General features: G+C 41.2%; 1 protein-coding gene across 2 annotated transcripts in view; it reads left to right on the forward strand.

Moving 5' to 3' along the window:
• Window positions 1-26,569, forward strand: part of dclk1a (doublecortin-like kinase 1a) — a 66,275-nt gene that overhangs the window by 19,883 nt on the left and 19,823 nt on the right. For both annotated transcript variants that reach the window (XM_034683833.1, XM_034683832.1), the window contains exons 4-6: window positions 4,623-4,722; window positions 11,584-11,691; window positions 24,844-24,938. In XM_034683833.1, the coding sequence (XP_034539724.1) occupies window positions 4,623-4,722; window positions 11,584-11,691; window positions 24,844-24,938 (303 nt within the window). The remainder of the gene's footprint in view (window positions 1-4,622; window positions 4,723-11,583; window positions 11,692-24,843; window positions 24,939-26,569) is intronic.

A 26,569-nucleotide genomic window follows, 5' to 3' on the forward strand; every position in this document is an offset into this window, starting at 1 on the left:
ACGCTCAGTGTGGGAGGCTCAAACGCTGTTATAATGTCGTACTGTTTTGTTCCTGGTGGAATTCGTAATTGTGCAAAAAATAAATCATGAATATAAGAAACCTGATGCATCATTATCTTCAATCTGCTTCAAGATTATTCAGCTACTTAAAGATAGTTGACAGTGAATATCCATATTCTGTGCCGTTGGGAAATGTTTCAAGTAACAAATCAGACGTGAGCTAATGTTAGAAAACAGCTTCGTCCTTGCTGATTCTTCTGTTTACAGAGTATGAAGCTGAATACTAATGCTATTGTTTCACTGTAATACGATAGGAGAATTATGAACTCTTAGCTTATGGACATACTAGGCTGGAAGTAGTCTGATGCTAACATTAGCAGTTGCTTGATGATAATCAAATATGTTTCAGTGCCCATCTGGTTTGTTTCATACTCAATAGGACTAACAAACAACATGATAGCACCACGTTAACTTAGCTTTCCAACCTCAGAATGATGTCAGAGGAAAATGGATGGCTAATGATAGAGTGAATCGCAAATACAGTCCCTGATATAAGTCTTGCCACTTATCCAAGCTGTAGGAACAACAAATAACAACTTTACTTGTAGTTGATTAATTGGAATCAGAAATGGCTCATATGAAAGTCAAAGCACACTAAATTATTTTTATTATACCAAAATAAAGTTGTTTTTTTTATCATTCATTGAGTTTTTTCATTTAATTATAACAGAAAGGTCAGATTTTGCTTGGACAAAAGTCTTGTTGCATAGAAAAATAATGTAGAAATTAAACATATACTTTACTTTGAATACACAAACATGCTCCAATAACATCAGAACATAAAGTCATGGTGCCTTGGAAAAAATAATCTTGTATGACTCCCATGAGCTTGGAGGACTGCATCCATCTGTCTTTGCAATATCAACAAAGTCCTCTGGAATAGCAAAGAAAGCATTCTTGGAGGACTCCCAGAGTTCATCAAGATTCTTAGATTTCATCTTCAAACCTCCTCCTTCATCTTACCCCAGACGTGCTCAATAATGTTCATGTCTGGTGACTATGCAGATCAATCCTGGAGCACCTTGACCTTCTTCGCTTTCAGGAACTTCGATGTAGAGGCTGAAGTATGAGAAGGAGCACCATCCTGCTGCAGAATTTGCCCTCTCTTGTGGTTTGGAATGTAATGTGCAGCAATCATTTCTTGATATTTCAGGCTGTTGATGTTGCCATCCACTCTGCAGATCTCTCACACACCCCCATACTGGATGTAGCCCCAAACCATGATTTTTCCTCCACCAAACTTGACTGTTTTCAGGGTGAATCTTGGGTCCATGGTCCAGGTTCAAACAGGTCTTCTGCAGTATTTGCGGTGATCAGGATGCAGTTCAGGCGATGATTCATCAGAAAAACCAACCTTCTGCCCTTTTTCCACTATATCCTTATGTGACAAGAGTTTAGTCAAGCAGTGTAGGCTAGTATTCAAAGTTGTGGGGTAGAGCTTTCAGAACCTTTTAAGAAATTAATCTAAAATTCAAAACTTAAAAGAAAAAAGAGAGAGAATAGCAGTTACCCAAAACCCTCTTTTTGAATGCGTAAAAACAGCTAAAGTTAGAAAGTCTCATGATTCCTCATCATGATGTCTCTGCTGTGATTAGGGTTGCCAACTTTCTCACTACTGAATAAGGGACAGGTGCCATGGTGGTGTGAGCATGATGTGTGAATTCAGCGTATATTCATATTCTGATTCAACTGGAAATGCAGAAAGTGTGTATATTCCCTTTAATCCTTACTGTATCATTATGTAACCTCATATAAATAAACCTTGAAGAAACCACAATTTGGCTTTTTTACATAAAAAAACAGGCAAAAGAAAAATTAAATGCAAAAGAGGAGTATGACTCACCAAATGTACTTTTTCCATGGATACTTTTTGCTGCTCTTGACTGACTCAAGCAGTTTTTTGTCCTTTTGCACAGCCAGAGTTTTTGCAGGACTTGGCGCATTTGCACTGTATACAACTGATGTGTGTGAGGGGGCCTGTGATTGGATGACAGGCGGTGTGATTGGCACATGATCTGCCACTGCCGTTTTATCTGTTTTAGTATCTGTAGAGTGCAGTCTGCTGTATTTACAAGAGTTAATAGTCAATATACGGGACAATTGAGGTCCAATTTAGCCTAATATACAGGGTGTCCTGGCTAATAGGGACAGTTGGCAACCCGAGTTGTGATGAGTCAGCAAAGATAATGTGACTGTTTTGTAAAAAAAATTCACAGAAGCTTGGATAAAGTTAGTTTTAATATGCCATGTACTTCACTTAAGTTAAGTAGAAGTAGGACTACTTTCTGTAGTATGTAACAGCTTTTATACTCCTGGCTTAGCAAGGTTGCATAGTATCAGCTATCATACCGGCTAGCTAGTATCAAACAAGCTAGCCTGTGATTGCCCTCATGCTGAAACAACAAAGCAACTAGTTTATCAGCACAATTCATTACAGCTAATGCACATAATGATAATCCATTGATGTTTTAATTCAGTTTTCTTATGAACAAGGTAATTATAACCTATTTATAGAGCCCAATGTGACTTTATGATATGCTTAGGGTACTACAAGAGATTCTATCTGTGACTGTGTGGCAGGAGATTACAGCACAGCCAAAAGCAGCTAATAACCATTTTAATCACAAGCTAGCAGCCCCTCAGGAGTAAAGTTAAAGCCCTCAGCAGACACAATAGCTTATGTAACAATGAAACAACAAGGAAAACAAAACTGATATAAAGATGGAAATAAACTTAAATTCAGGAGAAAAAAAAACGCACTAACTAGACGTAGAAGTGGCCAAAGCTTTCCATCAGCGCGGGCACACTGGGGAAATGTTAACAACACCCGCATCTGTACCACAGCCGTCTTGTTAGGAAGCAGAGCTGCTTGGCCCTGAAATAATCACCAACACACTATCAGGGGAGATCAGGGAACAGAGCAATATGCACTCTGTTATGAAACCTTAATAATATTGCTTCCTCGCAGACACACTGACAATGATCCATGAACACGGAGATGTGTGTTTTCATGTGATGTGTGGCAGACACACACTCGCACAGACGCACAGACGCACACTGAGCCTTAAAATGAAAAGTTAAATGAAAGCGATCCACAGTCCGTGGAGAGATTGTGTCTTAGATTAAACTTGTTTTGTGTCTCCCTGTGGGTTCCTTCAGGGTCTGTGGGGGGTAAAGAGGACATAGACACAGACATACATGGAACGAATGGCCTCTTTGCTGTTTGTTGGGTATTCTGTTCATAATGCTGTTACATCAGCTGTAACTTTCTTTTTGGGGCGTTGATCGTCAGCTAATAGGAATCTAAATGGATTCTTGGATGTTAATTGCCATGAAAATGCAATAAGGGTAGCTTTATATTTATGTGTTAACTGCAGGCGGTGCCAGATACACAAGCCGCCTAAATTTTAATGGCTCCTAATAGGTTTTTGGTGTGAGATTTGTCATAGCAGATGAATGAACTGCAGTCTTCCCGTAAACTGCCTTTGTGACTGTAGCGTTGCCTATCGGGAAATATAATTTGGAATATTGATGGCTTGGGATTGAAATGTGATGGTTGGCCTGTGGGGTGTAATTAAAGTTGTTTGAGTAAATCACGCAGAGTTTAGATCTGATATGATAAGAGCTGTCGACTGACTCAAGTAGAAAATAATGAACAGCAGTTTGTTTCTTTGCCTGGTTGTCATAATAAGCACCCCATTGTAGAGATATTTTCCCGGCAGCGAAAGTACACAGATTGAAAAACCAAATAACATCTGTCTTGTTGCAGACAAAATGAACATGTTAGCAGCTTAGGTTTAAGATTGTGAACCATGTTTTAATTAGGACTGCTAATTAAGACAAAACAATCTACATTCTGTAGAGACTCAAAATTTCTACATCTCTATCTCGCAGCACTTTCTGAATCACTCTGTAGCTCATAAACTCCCTCTCCCTCTGTTTTCTTAGCTTCTTACTTGAGTTAGTTGCTCATTACCATTCATTAGATGCTTCAGGGAACAGACCCCCCACTCAATCCTCTTGATGTCCGATGCACGTGCTGCATTGCGTCAGCAAATTCGTGAGTTGGCAAGGTCTCATAATAGTTACCGAAAGACTGATTAAGTGCAGAACAACGCAGCTCTGCGGCTCAGGGACAAGACAAGGTATACGCATGGAAACAAAACACAAGCACGCACGGCATCTTTTATATGCCTCTAGGTCCTCAGTACAAGTGCTTTTTTTTTTTTGCTTAAGCACAGCTAGGGAGTCGATTTGATCAAGTTTTTATGCATATGAGGAATCAGAGGCTGATGAGACAGTTGTCGTATGAAAATCTGTAAAGCAGCTGGGTAATAGCTGCAGTTAGGCCCTTTCTCTTTCGCCTTTACAAAGAGCTGAGGTGACCTTGAACAAGGGAATTAGCTCCTCATAGTTAAAACCTGCCATCGCTCTTGGCAGCTGCAATCTGTGTAAGTATTAAGCAAGCCTAAAAAAGAGTAAGAGTAATGGTTCTTTTTTTCTCTTGAGTTATATGAAATAAAGAGGAATTAATGACCGACTTCTTCTCCCTGTCTTTCCAGGTTTCATGTCTGCAGGACTTCTTTGGCGATGAAGACATTTTCGTGGCATGTGGACCAGAGAAGTTCCGCTACCAGGATGACTTGATGTTAGATGAGAGTGGTGAGGCCAATAACTCTTCCTCTGACATTTCAATGCTGACATTTCACATTTGACTGTTCACTGATCCCTTCCCTTGTTCTTCTTTTCCTTACTTTCCTCACTTTCTGCCCCTAGCTACATTTTTTCTGATTGTCTGAAAGCTCTTTTTTTGTGAGTTCTCTACTATGATTGAGGAATACTTCTATGTATTGCAACCACATGAAATGGGGTTTCTGATATGTTATTCTGCTGTTAGAATAGAGAAGGACTAGATGTTAGTTGCCGTGCATTTAAGTGTATTGAATGCCTTCAATGTCTATGTTTACCAGACAGAGATTTCCTCCTGAGAATGATTCAATCTTTCACACACCTTGTCATTGACAGAATCATACAAGATCGAATTTTGTTTAATTTTTCCACTATGTGTCGTGAATTGAATGTGTTTGTAAGAATACTTGTCTTCAAATACTCCATTTTCAACCCACATCAACTCAAACTCCTCTCTGGGAAGCTTCTACTTGATCCCATTGACTTTCACATAATCAGCTTACTCGTTAACACTGATTGATCCATATGACTGACTGTATATAAAAGAACAAAGACGCTTGTCCTCATTCTCTTGTTGTGAAAAAGTGAAGCAAAATACTCCTGGGACCAGCACTGACACCTTGTGCTGGTGACATTTTGGAGTCTGTGCAGTAGGGAACGGCTGGCGTGGCGACAGAATTGACCTTGCACCCTTTCTGCTTGCCAAAACATACATTTAAATTCCTGCTTGAACCACTAAGACCCTTCAGGTTGGTTTGAGTCAGTGAGTCAGTTTGAGGTGGGCACTCATGTTTAGGGAAGATCCATTGCCTCTGGTAGTGTTTGTTGAGTCTTGAGGCACTACAAGATGTAAATCCATTAGCATGGTGTTTCTCCTCCTTTTTAAAGCATCAAATAATAAAATGAAACTAAATTTCTCTGAGAAATTATTATTAAGATATGATTTGACACGATAAGAAAAAAGTATGATGAAAAAAAACGTGTTTGAGAGAGACCTATGTGACGTATCATCTGATTTTATAGATGGACCCATGTCCCATCTGTTGATATGGAGGAAGCGGGGTTTGTAGCATATTCTGAAGCCAGTTCATATATTTTGGCTTCACTTTTGGGTAGCTATTCACCTTTTGACACAGCTTATATTTATACATAATAATAAAAAAGTCAGGTATTTAAGATACAAAACATAAACAATTGTGATTAAAGCTTCTGTTATTTATTTATATATGACTAAGGGATGCGTGTATAAAAAGGGATATGACTGTATCACAGTGCAGTACAGTATGTGTTGTCTTCCATATTCTTTTTGTGGAGTAGTAAAAAATCAATGTTGTGTTCCCTGCGTTATGTATTTTTCTTTGCCTTCCCCTCATTACATCATGCCTTTTTCACTCACACAGCCCGTCTCCTGCCTGTATGACACATCTCTGTGGTTCAGGTGGCAGAGGACTATGTGGGCTGTTCGGTTCATTACGCTCCATTGTCTGCTGCCACTCCTCTGATCCTTTTGGATTAAAAAGCGTCCGCTGCACTTAAGCCATCCTCTAACCTGCTGTACCATTGTTCCTCCTTCTCTTCTCCGCCTGTCTCTCCACTGCGGTCTGTCGAGGATACACCGTGTCCTCGAGTCACCCGTCTGTGTTTCGCTCCCCCTTCTGTGTCTCTGTCTGAGCACTTCTGCCATTTAGTGCTCATTTGTATTCTCGCGCTCTCATCTCCCTTCCTGTCTCCCGCAAGTACATGATGAGTGTGCACTGGCTCTTTGTTCAACTGTTTATTTCATTTATTTGTCCCCTCCTGTATCCCCTGTATCCCATTATCCATTAAATAATACCCATCCCACCTGAGCTCAACCTCCTTTTATCCCTCCATGCGTCTTTCCTCCTTCTCTTCCCCCCACTGGTTCCTTTCATTTTCAAAATCTAACAGACAGCTTTCATAAGACACTTTCTTTGTGGTAACCTAAAAACCACAAAGACACGTCCTACATCCTTCAAGGCATGTGCCGATGTTGTTTACAGGGCATCTGCATTTTCATTACTTACTGACAGTTGTCTCTGTGAGTTGTTTGTCATGATATAGCCAGCTAAAGGTAAGAAGAGGAGCACATCAAAGTTTCTGTAAGCTCAACTTATTCGGTCCCCGGCTGTGTGTTACATAAACTTTATTATCAGTCGAGCACAGATGTTTGTCAGTGTTTGATTTAGACTGAGATTTTGATGAAAAACAGAGATGTCTGGAGTAGTGAGGCGGTGTAATACAGCTGGAGACATCAGATATGAACCCGCTCAACTTATTTCAGAACACAAAATATCAAAGATTATAACAATGCGCTGTGGAGAATGCTGTTTTAATAAAACAGAGTGTACTTTTGGTGAAATGAGCTTTTAAAACTGCAGAACTTTCACAATAGAGTAAGATTCCATCTGATCATTTCTCATCAGCTGTTGTCTGGTAATAACTCACGACGCTGGGAACAGCTGCTAACTTTTCTGTATTTCCAGAGTAGTCAGCGGTTAGTAGTTAGCAGCTAGCAACTTACACCCTTAGCTTCCCTTTCTATGTGCTACATATACAATCCAGCTGGCAACTTGGAAAAGAGTTCAGTACATTCCCTTGGATAGCGCCGTTTCTGGTGAGTCTCAGTTTCACTGTAAATGGTGAAACAGAAGCTCCTCTTTGGCTTACCCGAAGTGGTATGAACCTGAAAAAGAAAGGGCTTTCTTTTGTGATTAATTTGTGATTTACTTGCAATTAACTGGTCTTCAGTTCGCTGAAAGAACTCAATAGTGCATGTTCATGTGTCATTAAGCATCTGTCCTCATTAACAGAAGAAAACATCTTTTAAAATGCCGTTTTTAAAAGATGTGAGATCAATCATTTCTGATTAATTCCAGAAATTTGAGAATGTAAACATTCATTTGCTCAATGCTTTTGCTACTCGGCATCAGCAAATTAGTTGTCTGGTAATATCTTATGTCTCTTTGAAGAGTTGCCAACTTTTCTGTATTTCCAGAGTAGACAGCAGTTAGCGCTAAGCAACTTATACCCATAGCTTCCTTTTCCGTGTGCTACATTGTTTTTACAGTCCACACATACATTCCAGCTGCCAACTTGGGGAAGACTTCAGTACATTCCCTTGATAGAGCCTGTTCATCTGTTTCTGGGGAGTCTCAGTTTCACTGTAAATAGTGAAACAGAGGCTTTCAAACTTTAGTGGAATGAACCCGAAAAAGAAAGTGATTTATTTTGTTATTAATTTGTGATTTACTTGCAATTAACTGGTCTTCAGTTAGCTGAAATAACTTAATGGTGCAAGTTCATGCTTCATCAAGCATCTGTCCTCATTAAGAGAAGAAAACATCTTTTAAAATGCTTATTTTTTTAAGAGAAGTTAGATCAATCATTTCTGATTTATTCCAGACATTTCAAGAAGTGCTCATTGGCTCAATGCTTTCAGCAGATTCACTGTTCAAGTTGGAATTTGCTGCACTAGCATGCAGATATCTGTTTACACAAATGAATAGTCAGATTACCACCAATGGGAATGGGGATGTTATTAGAGCAGATTGACGGTTCTTGCTGTCCCTACAGAGTGATGTGATTGGTCAATACTTCTTGGAGTGCAATTGATATTACCATCTGAAAATGACTGATGCAGCAATCGCATTTTGACCACAATCATTGTATTGGACAATCAGCTCTGGCTTGTCTCCATGTTTGTCTGATACCACCTATCCTTATTTGTATGTCTTGAATTAACTCTTAGTTTTGTTTGAGGAGAGTGTGTGAACTTTCAGCTTCCCTTAACATTAGTTCTACCTGTTAATCCCAGACCCTGCTTTATTAAGCCCAGCCTAAAACCTATGGATTGAGCACACAATAGTAACTGCTGCTCAGGGTCTCTCAGACAAAACAATGCAAAAAGACCTGGTTTCATATTGTAATGAAGTTGTGTGGCATCATGGGAGTATTTGTTTGACCTAGGCAGATACAATGGTAACAGATGAGATATTTAAGTTTACTTAATCTACATGTTTATTCACTACGTTGACATTCCTCTTGTCCCCAAAAGAAAGGCAAACCAACTCAGTCTTTCTCAAGTCTTTCTCCCACTTAGCTTTGTGGGAACTTCCATTGTTCCCTAATGATGTGTGCACTGACTTTTCTCCCCACATTTAGTCACTAAGTCCAAACACAAAGACGGAGATCACAGTTTGACACTTCTCTGAGCCCTGAGAGACAGAGTGCAGAAGTCAGAGGGCAAAAGGCAGAGATGGACAGATGGCCGAGCAGAGCGACAAACCAAACAGACAAACAATGAGGCAGAGAGACGGTCTGAGCTGCAGACAACTTAGCCTCCCCTTAGCATCACTATAATTAACGCCTCTGCCTCACTGTGACATACTGTCATCATGTTAACACTCTACTCTGTACATTAATCACCGGGCCACAACGCCTACCACACAAGCAGAGAACACACACACACACACACACACACACTCTCAAACACTCACATTTGCAGGCAACGGCACCCACACATGGCAGCCCGGGTGTAATTTCCTTCTCCTGCTGGTCTATAATGGTAATGAGCTTTAATGGGGTTGGGTTAATGAACAGAAGAGGAGCAAAGTTTTTGGGAAGAATGAGGCAAGGAGTGTGTGTGTGTGTGTGTGTGTGTGTGTGTGTGTGTGTGTGAGAGCACCATCACATGGCTCATTTACCAGGACTGTGTGTGTATGTGTGAAAGACCAGACCTCCGTGAGTCATAGCTGTCATTCCTGAAACACTGCAATAATTGCGTTTGGAAAGCAGGCTGTGAAGGTCAGAACTCGTATTTTTGCAGAGGACCTGAATGTAAAACCAATTACAGTTGTGTTCTTACATAAGCGCTGTGGTGGTTTCCTGCAAAGACTGAAGGTCAGAATCAATCAAATTACAAAGAAAAATCTGCAGAGAAGTGCATGAATAGTTGAATATCATTTTATTTTTTAATTATGTCGGTGTGTGTATCAGTATGGGTACCAGTAACGGTATCAATATCAGTATCAGTAAGGGAGAATGGGGTTGGTTGTCACACTTTTTACTGTTTTGATGATTGCCCATCATCAAAACATCTTTCAATTGTCATTCCTACATTAAATTGAAGCTTAAGGTGTTGGCTTGAAATGTGTATCCCTCTCATTTTCCAACTCATTGTAACAAAGAGGCAATTAACTATCAAAGACACTCTGACACATTGTGACAACCAACCCCATCACAGGGTTGGTTGTCACACACTATGGGGTTTGATGTCACACACTATGGGGTTGGTTGTCACACACTATGGGGTTGGTTGTCACACACTATGGGGTTGGTTGTCACACACTATGGGGTTTGATGTCACACACTATGGGGTTGGTTGTCACACACTATGGGGTTGGTTGTCACACACTATGGGGTTGGTTGTCACACACTATGGGGTTTGATGTCACACACTATGGGGTTTGATGTCACACACTATGGGGTTTGATGTCACACACTCTGGGGTTGGTTGTCACACACTATGGGGTTGGTTGTCACACACTCTGGGGTTGGTTGCCACACACTATGGGGTTTGATGTCACACACTATGGGGTTGGTTGTCACACACTATGGGGTTTGATGTCACACACTATGGGGTTGGTTGTCACACACTATGGGGTTTGATGTCACACACTATGGGGTTGGTTGTCACACACTATGGGGTTGGTTGTCACACACTATGGGGTTGGTTGTCACAATGGTATTTCAATGGGAAAAATATTTTTAAAAAGGCAAGAAGGCAGAACTACATTTGAAAGTTTAATTGCACTGACATGGATAGGCCTACATATCTTAATGCATTTTAACATAAAATGAGCAAGGAACATGAACAGGAAACCCATCTTTAGGCCAGCCTATATAACAACATACAGAACAAAACAAATAGGCCGAACAATAACGGCCGACTCAATTAGGCTACATGCAGTCACTGTCTGAGTTACAGTGATGGCAAATGTAGGGTCTGCACACTCAAACTCATTTCACCATGCATGATTTTGCCAACATAGGGGTTGGTTGTTACAAGTGACAACCAACCCCAAAGAGAATGTGACGACCAACCCCAACTGGAATTTTTTGCTAGCATCAAGGCTAACAACCATCTAACAACTACTTAGCTAGCTAATAGAAATCTAAACTATAGCTTTCCCCTCACACTTTGTAATGGTAACACTTGTGTTGTTATAAACCCATCGTTTAAAAGCCTAGAAGAAAAATACTGAGGAGCTGAATATTTACAATTTGACATGAAAAACACAAAAAGTCCTCTCACCTCAAGTTCAGCTGTCTAACTCCAGAGAAGACTATGTAGGTGAGCTCCGATCCTAATTCTGGAAATGTCCATATCCCAATTTGAGAGACAGTGCCCCCTGGTGGCGAGATATAACGAGTGTGCCAACCAACCCGTGTGACAACCAACCCTGTTCTCCCCTACTTGTGTCAGCCTGCGATACTGCCTAAAATACAGTATCTGTAAGTGTGTCGGTCAATGCAAAGGTTATATAAACTAGCCCCCAACAAAATCAACTGGTTGAAATGTTTGTCAAAGCTAGTTCAGTGTCTGCAATCAGCTCTAATCCACATGCAATACTTTTTAAAAATCCCACTGGTATTGAAGGCTAATAGGTAAAGGCCTTACTTATGTCTGAGTACTGGAAATGGTATCAGCATGGGAGCATCTTCAGAAGCCACTAAGTTGTACGAGACTCTTGAGGACTCTTCTCCTTGTACATAGTTCTTGAATATGGCTCTACGTTATCTTTGTGCTTGCAGAGTGCCGTACGGTGCGGTCAGTAAATTACGGAAAGATGTCTGGCTCCCTGAGCCGAAGCTCCCCCCGGACTGTCATCCAATCAGGACGCAGCAAGTCACCTGCATCTGGTAAGACAGACAAATCAGATTTTATGTCGTTCTTTTCTTTGAATGCAACCTGACGTGGTGTCATTGTCCTTTAGAGATGCCTGAGTGTGTCTTCTTTGTGCATGAAAAGAACCCGACAGACAAAGTTGAGAGGTTGTTTGTGTCCTGATGCTTCCTGTGATTGCTTAGTATTTTTCTCGCTCATTACTTAATCAGTGTCGCAGCGAATGGAAACAGTATGAATACACGCTGCATGCAATCTGAGCTCTGCAGAATGTCTGGCAGTGTTTACTCTGTGTGTGACTGTGTGTGTGTGTGTGTCTTGTTGCACACAGAATATGAATTCAAATGAGGATGATTTCATAAGGGAGTTGATAAAAAGGCAAACAGAGATGAGAGAGGTAAAAAAAAGAGAGAGAGAGAGAAAGAGAGAGAGAGAGGGAGTGAAGATGTGAAGAAAACAAGAAGACGGTTGGTGACTCAATCCTGCAGCTCCCCACAAGCCGTTCTTCACCTGACATACTAATGAAACGTAATGGAGCTTGTGCAGGTACCTGCTGCATTGTTTGTGTCTGATAATGATGCTTTTATGACCGGCACAAAACAAAAACCTGTTATGAGGCGACCGAAAAGCACAAAATATAAAAGAGTTTTAATTCTATCAAGTGGATACGGCTTCCATTGCTGCACCAGGTGTGTCTGTGTCCGTGTGTGTGTGTGTGTGTTTGGTGTGGCAGACACACTCAGTCTGGCTCATGGCTGCTGAAGTCTTAGTGTTTAGTTTGCAGCTTTAACAAACATCACGTCATTATTTATCTGGTTGCACAGCTTGAGTTTGAGCTGTGTGTAAAACAACTGTATTCATGCAACAGCACACTTGAGTTAGGTGTACAGAGAGACCTGTTCAGTTGAGGGAATGGTCCGATCATTGCTGATGCAACATACAGAAACTCTTAAGACAGAAGTAGGTTCACCTGCTGCTGGAGAATAAAAGCATGCATAGATATTTTTGGAGGGGGTTGTGATGTATTTTTCAAGCTCTCGGCTGTGAAGCATTGCAGAATAAAACACAACAGATGTTAAAGTTATGTATCTGTGAAAGAAAGGGTGAGGCAGAGGGGAGAGAAGAGCAGGGTGTGTGTGTGGTGTGTGGTGTGTGGTGTGTGTGTGTGTGTGTGGATGAACAGAGAAAGTTCTGGATGCTGATGGCGTGCAAACTTTTTGGAAAAAGGTTATAAGAGTGAGTCATATGCTATCTGATCTCTGTCTGGTATGAAGGTGTATACTCGTGTGTGTGTGTGTGTGTGTGTGTGTGTGTGTGTGTGTGTGTGTGAGTGAGTGCGAGAGAAAGCAAGAGTCTGAGACAGATAGGGCAGAATAAGACTGACTCGTCTTGGTTGCCATGGAGACATAGCACAGGCAGAGCATGTAGCTACAGACACAATAGCTTGTGACGGCCATATAAGGCAATGACTTCCTGTTTTATGGCCTGCAGTGGAGCTGACTGACGCTCAGCCCCTCGCTGAAACCCTGAGTCAGACGGTCCCGACATTTTTTTTTGTTTGTTTTTTTCACTTCTGAGAAATGTTTCCCCTCTGGTGCTGCTTCCGCTGCTCAACATCATCAAATGTTCCTGGAATGTTGTTGTTTACTGCTCGGGCGTTTATTCCCCAAAACATCATCAATTTGTACCAGAGGAGGGTTTAGAGCGGCGGTGCCACCGGCCAGGGTGATGAAAATAATGCAGCGCTCGGCTGTTTGAACCTGACTGACACCGTTAATGTCCACAGTCAATATTTCCTCAGAGTTGTTTTCTTCACATTAAAAGTAATTTATGACCCCGTCCCCCCCGAGGACAACATGTCAAAGAATTACAGCATCAGTCATCAACAGCTGACACTGTGTGCTTTGCCACATGGTGCCTGTTTAGTTGCTGTTCCACGTGTTCACATGAAGGCCCTGCAGGGTCAAGTCTCTGTACTGAAGAAGGACATAAAAGAGGAATATCTCTCATGCTCACAATACGATGAAATTACCAATTTATATGTTGCTGTAGAGTGTGACCATGAACAAATGTTATCCATCACTGTGACTCTATGATTCAGCGCTGAATAATCAAAACTTTTGACTACCAACAGTCGCCCCTCACCTCGGCTGCAAGGATGAATGTTTAGATGACCAATCGGTTAATCAACATCACTTACAGGAAACGATTCACCATTCTGCTATTTTACAGCTACTTTTTCACTCTTCTTTAATTTGTAAACGCCAATTTCATTTATCAGACACTTTTGTCAAAGCGAGGTACTTGTGCTGAAAGAAAGGATGAGTGCTCAGTGAAGAAACCCATCCCACTATGCCCTCTACTGATAAAGTTAGTAGCCTACAACATGGCTCCTGATGTCCCCCAAAGCCTGAGATAGAAAGGACAGATGGGCAGCGAGAGCCAGCACATCACTGGGGTTATCAAGTGGGTTCCTCCCTTCACTGATAGTTCGCTTAGTTAGACCCACTACATCTCGGAGAGGCTAAACACTTAACTCTGGCATCCCAGAGCGACCCCCACTGTCAATCATATCCACGAGCAGAACACCCCAATTTAATAACCCAACCAAGAACCAATACAGTTCTGCCACGTTCAAAGGACCCAGGCTCCGTACATGCAAGCTCCAGGTAGTGACAACACTGATACTACCTACTCTAGCACCTAGCACCTAACAGCACCCAACACATAACAAGAAGAGTCTGCAGGTAGATATTAGAAGAAGACAGGGGAGGCGGAGCCAAGATGAGATGCCTCCCCTCTAACACAAGTAAAGCTCAAGACACGAGGGAGCAACATGAGTAGATACCACAAAACAGGTTCAAGTCCGATCTGACACAGATGCTGACAGAGGCACACAGGGTGTCTAGGAGATACTTTTTATATTATCATCAACATTTACAATATTAGTATCGTCATCGTGATTATCTTGATCAACGTCCTCGACATCACCCAAGATCATTTAGCGCAGAGGCGTTCATAACAAAGTGGGTATTTAGCTCTTTCTTTAACGTTGGATAGGACTCCACAGATCCACCACTGAGGGACCACAGAGGAGAAGAGTCTAGCTCAGATCAGGTCGGCAGGTGCAGTTCTGTAAAGAAAAAACAACAACAAGATTTATCTGTTATTTTCTTGACAAAGTGCAAAACTGGTGGTTTCTACTCTTCTCTGTTGTTACGATGGTAAATGAATCATGTTTTGGGTTGTTTGATGGAAGAAACAGCAACATGGCAGCCTGTGTTCTGGTAAATAAGTGATAAATTGAGTCATCTACTAAGACAAAACACAAACAGAAAGCTGTTATTCCAAAAAGATGGGATTCCATCTCATATCTGAAGGGGTTGCTTGCCTGCTGGTCCCGAGTTTTCAGCCCGAGTTGCTGAGTCATAGTTGAGTAGGCAAAGCTTTCTCATATGAAGTCTTAAATTACTTTCAAAGAAACATGAGATGTATTTAATCTGTAATCTCAATGCTGATGAATTCACCTTTTAATTACAGACTATTTATAAAAGACACATACAGTGCGACAGAAATGAAGATTGGTGCTTTTTGTTAATCACCCTTAAATCTATTCTCCAGCTAAAACCGTGCAGTGTGAGTTTCCTGACGATATTTTAAGCACAGGTTGATCCATTTCACTGCGTCTGCACCCACCGCAACTTTAAAACCTTTTAATCTGAGATGCTGCTGATGAAATGAAGAGCAAGGACACCTGATAGTCTTTCAATTTATATTTATAAACCAGGCGTGATTCACTTTTTCTCATTCGCTCCTGGAGAGTGCACTGTAAAGAAAGCCATTAGTCTTGAAACCCTGCTGCCGGTCCCCAGGTGTTCTGAAAGCATCCTTTAAGTCTCATATTCATTTACCCGTCAGCCAACAAGGCATTAATAACATTCTTTATCACACTGAATGATCTGGACTGAAGACGCTGCACAGAGAAGATGTGCACAGGGAATTATGTCTGAGGTAGCGAGAGAAGAAGAGGGAAAGAGACAGGGAGGAAGAGAGAGAGAGAACAATATACATGTGCCGTCACACACCACCTGATGCCCCCTGTGTGCAGCTTAGACCACAGAGGGGAGGGAGTGTGTGTTTGTGGGACGTGCAAACAGACAATCACTAAACAGATGATCTTACACTGTAAATTAAATGCTCAACCACAACACATTCAGTACCTTAAAGTGTTCCAGGTTCTCCTTATTCATTCTGTAACTTTCAACACCTTTGTGTGTCTCGGTCTCTATTTATAGAGCGCCAACTCCCAACAAATGATATCTCAATACTCTTTACAAACAGAGCCGGTCTAGACTGTACTCTGTTATGTTATTAACAAAGACCCAACATCAAGACAGGATAAGATCCAGTCCCATCTTACAGACAGGACTCAGTCTGATCTCATCTTAAACCACCATGAGCAGAGCACTTTGCAGCATTTAGCAAGTTACAGTTCTCATTTCCAATGCAAAATATCCTGTGAGACTAAATGTAAGCTACATTTGCCCAACAAGTCCTGATACACATACATTTTCATGATATTACTGCAAAAAGCAAGACCTGATTTGCTTGTTGTGAGTGAAAAAATCTGCCAATGGGGTAAGGAACATGAATAAGAGTTGATTTTCTAGGAAAAAGAATAATGTCTTGATTAAAGAAACTTAACAGATATATTTTTCCTACCCCAGATTTGTTTTTACTCATCAGGTCTTGTTTTTGTGTCATACTATGTTGACATAAGACATTTATCTGGACTCGGTGTGTGAATGTGGCTTGTATTAAGTCCAATGAGACATTTTGTTCTAGGAATCCGGCGATAACAATTGCTTACTTATGAGTTTTTGCAGTGAAGGACAAACTTCCTTTAACAGGCAGAAACCTCGAGCAGGACCAGACTCATGTTAGACAGACATCTGCTGAGACCGAGTTGGGGTTGGGAAGAGGGATAGAGGAGATGAAGAGAGAGGGATGATTTGACAAAAGAAATTTCCCCCAACGGGGTACAAATAAAGTATATCTTTATCTTATCTTATGAGACAGATAGTAGTAGTCGCAGCTGGGGTCTGGCATGTCCACAGCAGCAGGAAGTCTATGGCAGCGACCTACGAGACAAGGGAGCTCAGGGACTCCAGAAAGGTTGATGGTTAGTAACTTTAATGGGAGAGGGAGATTTAAAGTAAGTGATAAGAAAGATAATGTGTTAGTTTGATTTATGTTGTAACTTAACTCTACGGTTTGGGGTTTTGTTGATATTAGGAAGGGGCAACCAAATCCTCTAGACCCAGTCCTGAGTATAACTAACCAAAGTAATCATTAGTGCAGCCAGTTGTTTTAAGAGGTCATGGTTGTGGAGCTGTGATATCTTTAAGTGTAAGTGCTTTCTTTTTAAATGTAGTTACTATCAGCTTAATGATTACCTGATAGCTTCTCATGTTGGATTAACACTACCATTTTAAGGACAGCAATAAGCTCACTTACATAATTTTTTAAAAAGCCATGCAAGATTTGGATTTGGCAAAACTCAAAATTATATAAATAACTGGATTAAGCAATATGGTTGTATTCATAGCTTATGCAGGAAGCCCATAACAATACATTTATTGTCAGACAGCCACTCAAATAAAAGCGAAGGAGCTCGTCTGTTGAAATAGAAAGAAAGTCTGTCTAGGAGGAAGTTCTCTGTTGACTGATGGATGACTCAGAGGATGGGTTTTAGTGTTGCATACTCAAATCTGTCACGTACATAATTTATGTATGTAGCCTAGCTGATGTAACTTGTTGACCTGATTTAACCCAAACTGTAATACTTGCTAAATCAAACCATGCTGTGTTTGTCTGGTGGTGTCTCTTGTTGCAGGCACTGTCCAACAAGTCATAGTATGGCATTCTAAAGCATGGCCATGTGTGTTTTCAGTCATACATAATGTGTTAGAAGAAGTAGTCCACCAACTACTTGAGGAGATGTTTCGGGGAAGTGTTTTCATCTGTTAATCTACAAAAACTTGATCCATCATCTCCTGTTTGAGAGGAGGACGGTCAAATTAAAGACAACATATGGATTGTAAATTGTGCAAACACTCAGGAACGGTCAGACGATGAACTCTGAAAAGTTTCTGTTTCATCTTCAAGATCGCTTTTTCAGACTGGATGACTGGATATGCATGTCTCGTCTGGAACACGAGGCCTCTGAGAAATATGCTGAATTCATTTAAAAGCATGGTCATAACAACCAACTTATCAGCCTGCTCATCACACTGAAGGTCTCCGTCTAATGAAGTCCATGAATCACAGGTCATCATTACGTAACCTGAACTTGACTAAACATAATGAATATGAAAATATAACAACTAGTCACATTGCAGACACAGTTTCAGTCACTTTGCAATTTAAGATATAACAGGAAAATCCAATCTTTATACCTCCTCAGTTTGTGTGTCTGTGTGTTGTTGTGTGTCAGCCTGACATTGTCGTCACGGAAGCTTCACTATGTCGTGATCTCACAGCCCCAGCTGAGCACCTATACACACACACACACACACACATACACACCAGAAATAACGTGAGAAAACAATTTGCACTCATACATAGTTTCTCTGCCTGTCTGGCCATCTGCGCCTCTGCTCTCCTCACGTCAGCTAAAATTAACAGAAAGCTGCAGATGGTGAGAGTTCGAATCACTTCTGACACGTCAGGGCGTCACCTTTCTCTCTCTGTCATCATCAACTCTGCGTGAAGAGGTGGTGGGGGGAGAGACTTTAAATCCAGTATGTCTGCAGAGGATGAGCTCCTGGCTGTGACACTCTGTCTGCAGCCTTCAACACTTTTCGTGCTCCATGAAGGGTACAAATGTGCTTTCAGAAAAAAAGAAAAGAAAAAAGTGGATAAGCACAGGGGAGTGGAACGAATAACCACATCGAATAGCAGCGGCTGGGAGGAAAACAAATTCATGGCCAAGGCTGTATTGATATTTTCACTACAGGCAAGATAATTATACGCCTTGTAGCAGCTTGTGTTTGTGAAACAGCTTTGTATTAGTACATAATAGAAGTCTAAAAACATGTATTACGGTGCATAGATTTGCTAAACTCTGATTTATTTTGTGCTGAAATATCCCACAAGCTTTTTTTTTGACAACATTCACAGAAATATCCACATAGCATCATGAGGTTATGTGGATAACCTCATGAAATGGTTCCTTTTGAGTCTGAAACATTAGTATGGTGTGGGTGGTGTGATAGGGTGTGGTCTGTCCATCATGTATGAGGTCTCCCCATGGATGGAGAAGCATAAAAACACCTCACACTGTTTTTGCTTCTCCCTGAGGGCTCCACATTCTGTCAGTAATTCTCACATTATTAAGCAATACTTCCTGGATACATCTGTTGACCCATATTCCTCGGAATAGTGTTAGCTTTTATTTTTGTTCACAGCTTAAGTGTTGAAAGTGTTGCTCTCCCACATAAAATCATTGTCTTGGCTCTGTTTGAGCATTGTTTTATTATTCCAGTGTTGAATGGCCTCGATTGTATAACTAGGGAACGCAATGTTTGTCTGTTATTTGGTCTGCCACTTGGATCCACGCTGAAATACCTTGACAACTATAACATGGATTGCCGTGACAACTTTTTGGAGCATCGAGAGTCCTTATGGTGGTTTGGTCAATTCTTTTTTTGTCCATATTTTTTATTGAATTTTTCCATTTATGAGAAAAAGGAAAAGGACATTTTAGATGCACAACAATAAACAACTACCCAACTTAAACAACTCATTCAATCACACTCATTCACACCACAAGAGACAAAATACAATCAATTGTCAAAAAGTATTAACAAATGGAGAAATAACAGAGGAGAGGAAAAAACAAAACAAAAACAGAATCAACAACTCAGTAGTTCATTGGTTTTCAGCTTCAATATGTAAGGTATCTATATGAAGTAAAAAAAGGTTGCCAGATTTTATGGAAGGTCTGTAGGGAACTCTTCAGGAAGAATCTGATTTTCTCAAGTCTCACGCATTGCAAAATGTATTGAATCCATCTGGTTTGGTCAATTCTAATAACTTGGATGCCTTAACTTAACATCCAGGCCAGCGTTCATGTGTTCATTACTTTAGTTTATCACTGAATGTCTGTAAAACAAAGAATGTTCTTTAGATGAAATTTCATATCAGTGCTAATTATTACCTGACTCTCTTACTGATCTTTCGGTTGTGTAAGATGCTTGACAATGGTTATTTTTAAAAAAAATGTAACAATACTTTATTTATAGCTTTTTCAGAAGACATAGAACATTCAGAAGGTTAGCAAAGAAGGACATACATTCTACAAACAAAAACAAAAACAAGATGAAACAAACAAAACAAAAAAGCAAACAAACAATCAAAAGCAAAGAGCACACTCATCATCATCTGTGTAGCACTCTAAATTACATATTTCTATGGACATCCTTTTGTGCAATTATATTGTATGATTAAAAGGCAAAGGCATTGAGGTGTCATGTGGGTCCTCTAAGAGCCGTGATGTAGTCAAGGAAGGGCTGCCATATCTGTTCGAATCTGGTTGTTTTGCCCAACAGCTCATATCTAATTCTCTTCATATATAGGGTACTGGAGAATTCTGTAAGCCAGGCCTCAAAGCAGGGCGGTCCCTCCTTGTTCCAAACTTTTAGAATCATTTTTTTTTGTAAGTACCATTCCATACTGACAATGGTTATTAACTTTCACTTACATGAGTTTCACCAGAGGCAAACTGATTATTTGCTTCTGTTTGTTCACACCATAGACAGTATTGTGAGGGGAAACAGTTAGCTTCCCTTAGTATCACAACAATGTGGCTAAAATGGTAGTTTCAGTTTGCACGCTTAATCAGCAGGCCACAGATATTTTCATATTGGTTACTGCCAAGCAATATTAGGAACGTCAGCGGAGCCTGTGAGTGCAACCTTTAGTTACCGGTCACTACAAAGAAACTTTAATCATGAGCGGTGGTGATGATAGCAGCAGGGTTCAAAGTTGTGACATTTGCTTCATTTATTTTTGAAGGTGTGTGAACCACAGAGCTCAGAGAAGAAGGAGAGCTGAATGAGGACAGTTTCATGTTAAATCGACCGCAACAGGCAGATAAGAAACCATCGCCATGGAACGCTAACTGCCGTGGAGTCACTAAATCATTTTAAATCAATAAAAATAATCTTTTAATCAATGTTTTTTGCCACCATGTTTCCAATAACTACCTGCTAAACAAACGTTATCCCTTACTCAGCACAGCTTAGCCTACTAAAGCACATTTTTACGCTGAGTCACAGACATTATTTCATCATTTGTTACTTAAACTACATTTAAAAGCTAACTTGAGGATATAACAACAACTCCTGGAGGTCTCAGTTTGGCTGCATATGTACTAAATATATATCACAGTTACTGAGGTTGTGGTTCTGTTTTGTTTTGCATATCTCAATATGTAGCTCATGTATCATCCATCAAATCTGGAGACAGGCAGACACACAGGAGGTGCTTTTACAAATTCATTGCTAACACAGCATCCTTGTTCAGCCACAGGGGGATACACATGAGGTGTGACAAAAGCTGAAACAGGACATCTTTGGTGTTCTGTTCAAATTGGTATCTTGCTCTTCAATGTATTTCTTTATGGCTCCATTGAATCTGCTTCAAACTGTTATTGATTGATCTTTTCCAAAATAATTACTATGGGAACTTTCTCCAGGGACTGGAAACCTTTGGCCACTTTTACAGCGCTGCTTCTAGCCAGATTTTCACACCCCTGTAACGTCTGACCTTCAATGTTGATGTCACCGAAGTGTAATGCTCCCCTGCACAAGAGCTTGAATTGAAAGTAGTAACAGAGGCGGAACAGGGGTGCTGTGCAACCTCTTGTACCATTTAATAACATTTGTGCAACCAACAACTGGGCCAGAAAATCTCTAAAGTGTACTAGAATTTATATCATGTTGATTTATATCATGCTGGACAACAAAAGTACAAACGACCACAGAGCTTCTTTACAGCACTGTTCAGGAATCACAACACACAAAGAGCTTTTGTCAGAACTCAGTGCAGTTCCACTTCACGGACCTGCTTCTAAATTAAGTTTGGGGAAAGTATTTAATTCAATTTGATTCAATAAAAGTCACTGCTCAGGGGCAGTACTCTCACAGAGTGCTTTTGGGTGCTGCTTGCAGCAATTACCATTCCTGATTGGTCCGTTAGAAATCTGTCGGTTTGAACTTGCAGGTTTGTGTGTGTTTTATCGTGCATTGTTCACTTTAATGGAACCTGGGAAATGAAGGCACAGAAATCCAAAATTAAGCTCAGTCCCTTAAAACGGCTTAATCCCTCTTAGCAAGGCAAGGCAAGGCAACTTTATTTGTATAGCGCATTTCAAACATGAGGGCAACTCAAAAACAGAAAAGAAAAGGATGATTAGAGATATATTGAAAGTAAAATTAAAATTTGCATTTAAAGCGAGTTAAAATAAGCTTAGATAGGACGGCAGTGTCAAATAAAAAAAGTCTTAATCTTTGATTTAAAAGAGGTGAGAGCAAAGATGATGATGACAGGCAGAAGGAACCTTTTAGCTCCAATTCCTGAGTCCAAAATCCTGCATCCTGCAATCACTAAATTAGAGGAAGAAGACCAACTGACGCAAACAGAGTCTGTTCCTTCTGTAGCTGTTACTGCAGTTGACATTTATAATCAAAATAGCTGCATCTCCTTCTTGAGGATGTTTGGACGTGGAACAATAGAGCCGTCAGAATCCATGTACAGTATGACAGCCTAAATATTAGCATTACAGAATAGATGTTGTTTTTAAACTCCTCTCAGTCTCTGTCTTTGTCTATTTTTCTCTCTGCGTCTCCATCTCTCTCTTTGTCTTGCTCTCTCCTCTCTGTCTTGTCTCTCTCTCTCTGTTTCCTTCTATCTATATCTATCCATCTCTCTCTCTCTCTCTCTCTCTCTCTCTCTCTCTCTCTCTCTCTCTCTCTCTCTCTCCATCTCTCTCCATCTCCATCTCTGTCTTTGTCTTGCTCTCTCCTCTCTGTCTTGTCTCTCTATCTGTCTCTCTTTGTCTCTCTCTCTGTTTCCTTCTCTCTCTCTCTCTCTCTCTCTCTCTCTCTCTCTCTCTCTCTCTCTGTCTTCCTCTCTCTCCGTCTCTCTCCATCTCTCTCTCTCCATCTCTCTGTTTCCTTCTATCTATCTCTCTCTCTCTCCCCCCTCTTTCTCTCTCTCCATCTCCATCTCTCTCTCTCTCTCTCCGTCTCCATCTCTCTTTGTCTTGCTCTCTCCTCTCTGTCTTGTCTCTCTATCTGTCTCTCTTTGTCTCTCTCACTCTGTTTCTCTCTCTCTCTCTGTCTCTCTTCCTCTCTCTCTCTCCCTCTCTCTCTCACACTCTCTCCCTCTCTCTCTCTCCCTCTCCATCTCTCTTCCCCGGTGCGCGTCATAGTTTGCGCATGCCTGGTCTCCGCCCCCTCGGTGTAGTACAGCTCTGCTCCGTCTCTCCATTCACCACAGTTTACTATTAGAGCCGGGCGGAGCGCGTGCACAGGTGCTGTTCTTCTTGTCTTTGACGCGGCTGTGGATTATCACTGTGTTTTTTTTCGTCATGCTGGAAGAGGAAGGTAGGAAGCTAGAGACACAATTTACTCGAATATTGCCTCACCGGCGACTTTCATTGTCATCGACGGTGTAAACTTAAATATAGAAATACTTCACGGATCTATGTGGTCTGTGTCAGTTTATAAAAAAGGTGTGACATATTGTGATTTTATACCTTTAATCCAAAGAAAGACAGTCTGTAAATATTGATGCTTCTCGTTGTGTAACCAGGAGGAGTGTGCGTATGTGTGCGTAACGCTGATGCTGAATTCATCAATGAACATGTCCAAAATATCCAAACACAATAGCTCCTTTTATTTTGTGTGAAAATGTGTCATGGTGCGTTCAGGGCTTGAGAAATCCAACGTTGACAGTTGCTATTTCCGTCCTCTGTTGGCTTGATATTCCTTTGTCTTGAATAATTCAGAAAGTTCTTTGATCTCAGCAGGGGAATAAACATTACACAATGAAGGTTGGACCACTTTCCTCCCTCAGGTTTCACTTTCTCTGCTGATATAAGAGCGATAGTGTGTGAAATGTTATTATGTAAGGTGAAGCCTGTAGGGGAAATGTTTACATGCAGCAGAACTAAAAAAAAAAAAGAACCTCAGAAAGGAGAGGAATGTTGGAATAGCATTAAAAAAGCAAAAGAAAATGAGGCTATATTTTACATAATTCTAACACCTGTAACCAGACATATACCTCCATTTAGACCCAGTCTTTGTTCATGCATTAGCTATGTTTTGGCTGCTGCTTCCTCCAATTACTGCACATTCAGAGACCTGTCAGTTAAAACTTGACTTGATTGGAGGTGTCTCATTGCCCACAGACAACCCTTGTTATCTGCACACAAAGCCCATGTTTCCATGCTGCAGGTTAACAACACCGTGAGGCTTTTTAACAAATCTGTCTCTTGCTTGACCGCACTCGGGAGTCGGTGCAGCGTTGATTAATCTAATGTTGTTGTCTAATGAGGTGATGCCGCTGGGTTTTGCTGTGCTGCAGCTGGAAAAGTAGACCGAGCTGAGGTCACGGGTGCACACAGAACAGAACGGGAGATCTGGTGGTGGAGAATGAGGACAAGCCTGGTGGTGTACTTTGACTCCCAGCCATGCACTTGAAAACCTGGAACATGCTGTAATTATTCACTGCACATTTGTCTCAAGGCTCAATATGGCTTTGCTTGTTTCACGCAGATTTGGAGCAACAGGATATGAATTTTGGCTGAAGTTTAAAAAAAACATAGCAGTGTGGACTTGAAGTGCCCTCCTCCTCACTCTCTCTCTCTCTCTCTCTGCCTCCCCCTCTTGTTCTCCTCCTCCTCTGCCTCATTCATGTGAATGGATGGATGCTGAGGGCGGAAGTGTGGGCTGGTTGCTAGACACTCCGAAATATAACGGATCTAGAAAGCATGCATTCACATTTCTAGGATGATGCATTTCTATATTTTTATCTCTATCTCGTCTTACCCGTCTCACTCAACCTGCTCCTATTTCTCTTTGGTTTCTCCTCCCCATCAGTGAACGGGACGCCGGCCAGCCAGCTCTCCACTCCTCACTCGGGAAAATCTCCCAGCCCCTCCCCAACCAGCCCTGGCAGCCTCAGCCAACGTCGGGTAAGACCAGAAAACACACACACACACACATATACACACACACAAAAGAGTCAGCTATAGCATTTAGTGACACAGAATCTATAACACATCCCTTTTATGTTCTCAGGAAAAGGACGTCAATGAGAATAGGCCGACTACATCTTAGAGTCACTAGAATATGAAGAAACCACAACACCCCGGCATCTTTAGGGTCTCAGAAAAGGGGTGGGGCATTGACCTTTGACCTCACAGCAATGCTGCTCTGGGATATCCAGAACGGCAGGCTCATTTTAGGGTCATTTAATGTTACAACTTTTATCCAGTGTTAATAGATTTCAAGGGAAGTTCCTTGTTTTGATGCTGTTTTCGTCTCACTCTGACATGGAGAACAAACTAAACAACGAATGATGCTTTCACTGACTGTTGGACATCTTTCAGTCGGTGATTTGTGCAAAATCCTGATGGAAAGATGAAACCGAGTGTGTTTTCAGTCTGCAAAAGTTGCTTAGCATCCTCTGTTAGCCACCAAGCAGAATACTGATGTGGGGTTATTTTTTTATCATGTCATTTTGTAAATGTCCTTTTATGAAAACACTTCAGAAGAGATATTTTATACTAGTAACATCAGATAATTCAGCATTTGTGTGTTCTCATTTTAAAATGTGATCTTGTCCCGGGGTTTCACAACGAAGAATCGTGATCTGTTTTCCGTAGCTAACGTTTAAAAACAGAGGATGTGACATGTAAACGCACCGTGTATCCTGTAAAACTGGTCATACTGTAGAGAAGATACTTCTGTACGGAGAGAGGAGCATGCAACTCAGATGGAAACTCGACACAAGAGAGTTCACGTGCAGTCAAGATCAAAGTATTTGTTAATCCACTCCTTGACAGTGATGATGGTGAGCTTTTAATATCAGCCCCCAATCCTAATCAGACGCTGTTTTCTCACAGCAGCTCTTTTTAATTTGCAGGAGCACTAAGCCTGCTGCTGATTTAGTTCCTCCTTAATCAAACATACACGCTCCAACTCCCTTCACTTCATCCTTTAACACCCTCACACACACACACACACACACACACACACAGCAGTATGTATGGACCCGTATCCAAACTGCACGTTTCTCATGTTGCTACTGACTCACACTCGCTCCACTTTCACAAAAGGAGTGCAGCTGTGATTAATCCTGTAATTGTTCAGTTATTTTTCCAGTGCAGGTGCAAAGCTTTGTTCAAGGGCGAAGTGTTGCTCCCTTCAACACATTGTAGGGCACCAAAAAAAAAAAGAGAGGATAACAACTCATCCTTCTTCATGAACAAGTGTGTATGGCGGCATATATGAGCGACTGTATACGCTAAAATTAGAATAGCATTAAGAATGCATGTCTTGGGCCTGGTGGCTTCAATCGCGTGCTAGATTTGACATGCCAGGGAGAATAAATGGATGGTGGAGAATATGGTCCCTTAGGCGTCTGAATACATCCGAGATGAAGTTTTATATCGATGTGATATGGAGGTCAGTGAGAGCAAGAGGAACAGATCTGATTTTCAGATTTGGGCTGTGGGTGCTGAGAGGAGAACAAGGTGCGCTGGAGGTTCAACAGTCGTGTGTGAGAGTGTGTGTGTGTGTGTGTGTGTGTGTGTGTGTGTGT

The sequence above is a fragment of the Notolabrus celidotus genome, chromosome 5 (assembly GCF_009762535.1).
Source record: "Notolabrus celidotus isolate fNotCel1 chromosome 5, fNotCel1.pri, whole genome shotgun sequence".
NCBI classification, from domain to species: Eukaryota; Metazoa; Chordata; class Actinopteri; order Labriformes; family Labridae; genus Notolabrus; species Notolabrus celidotus.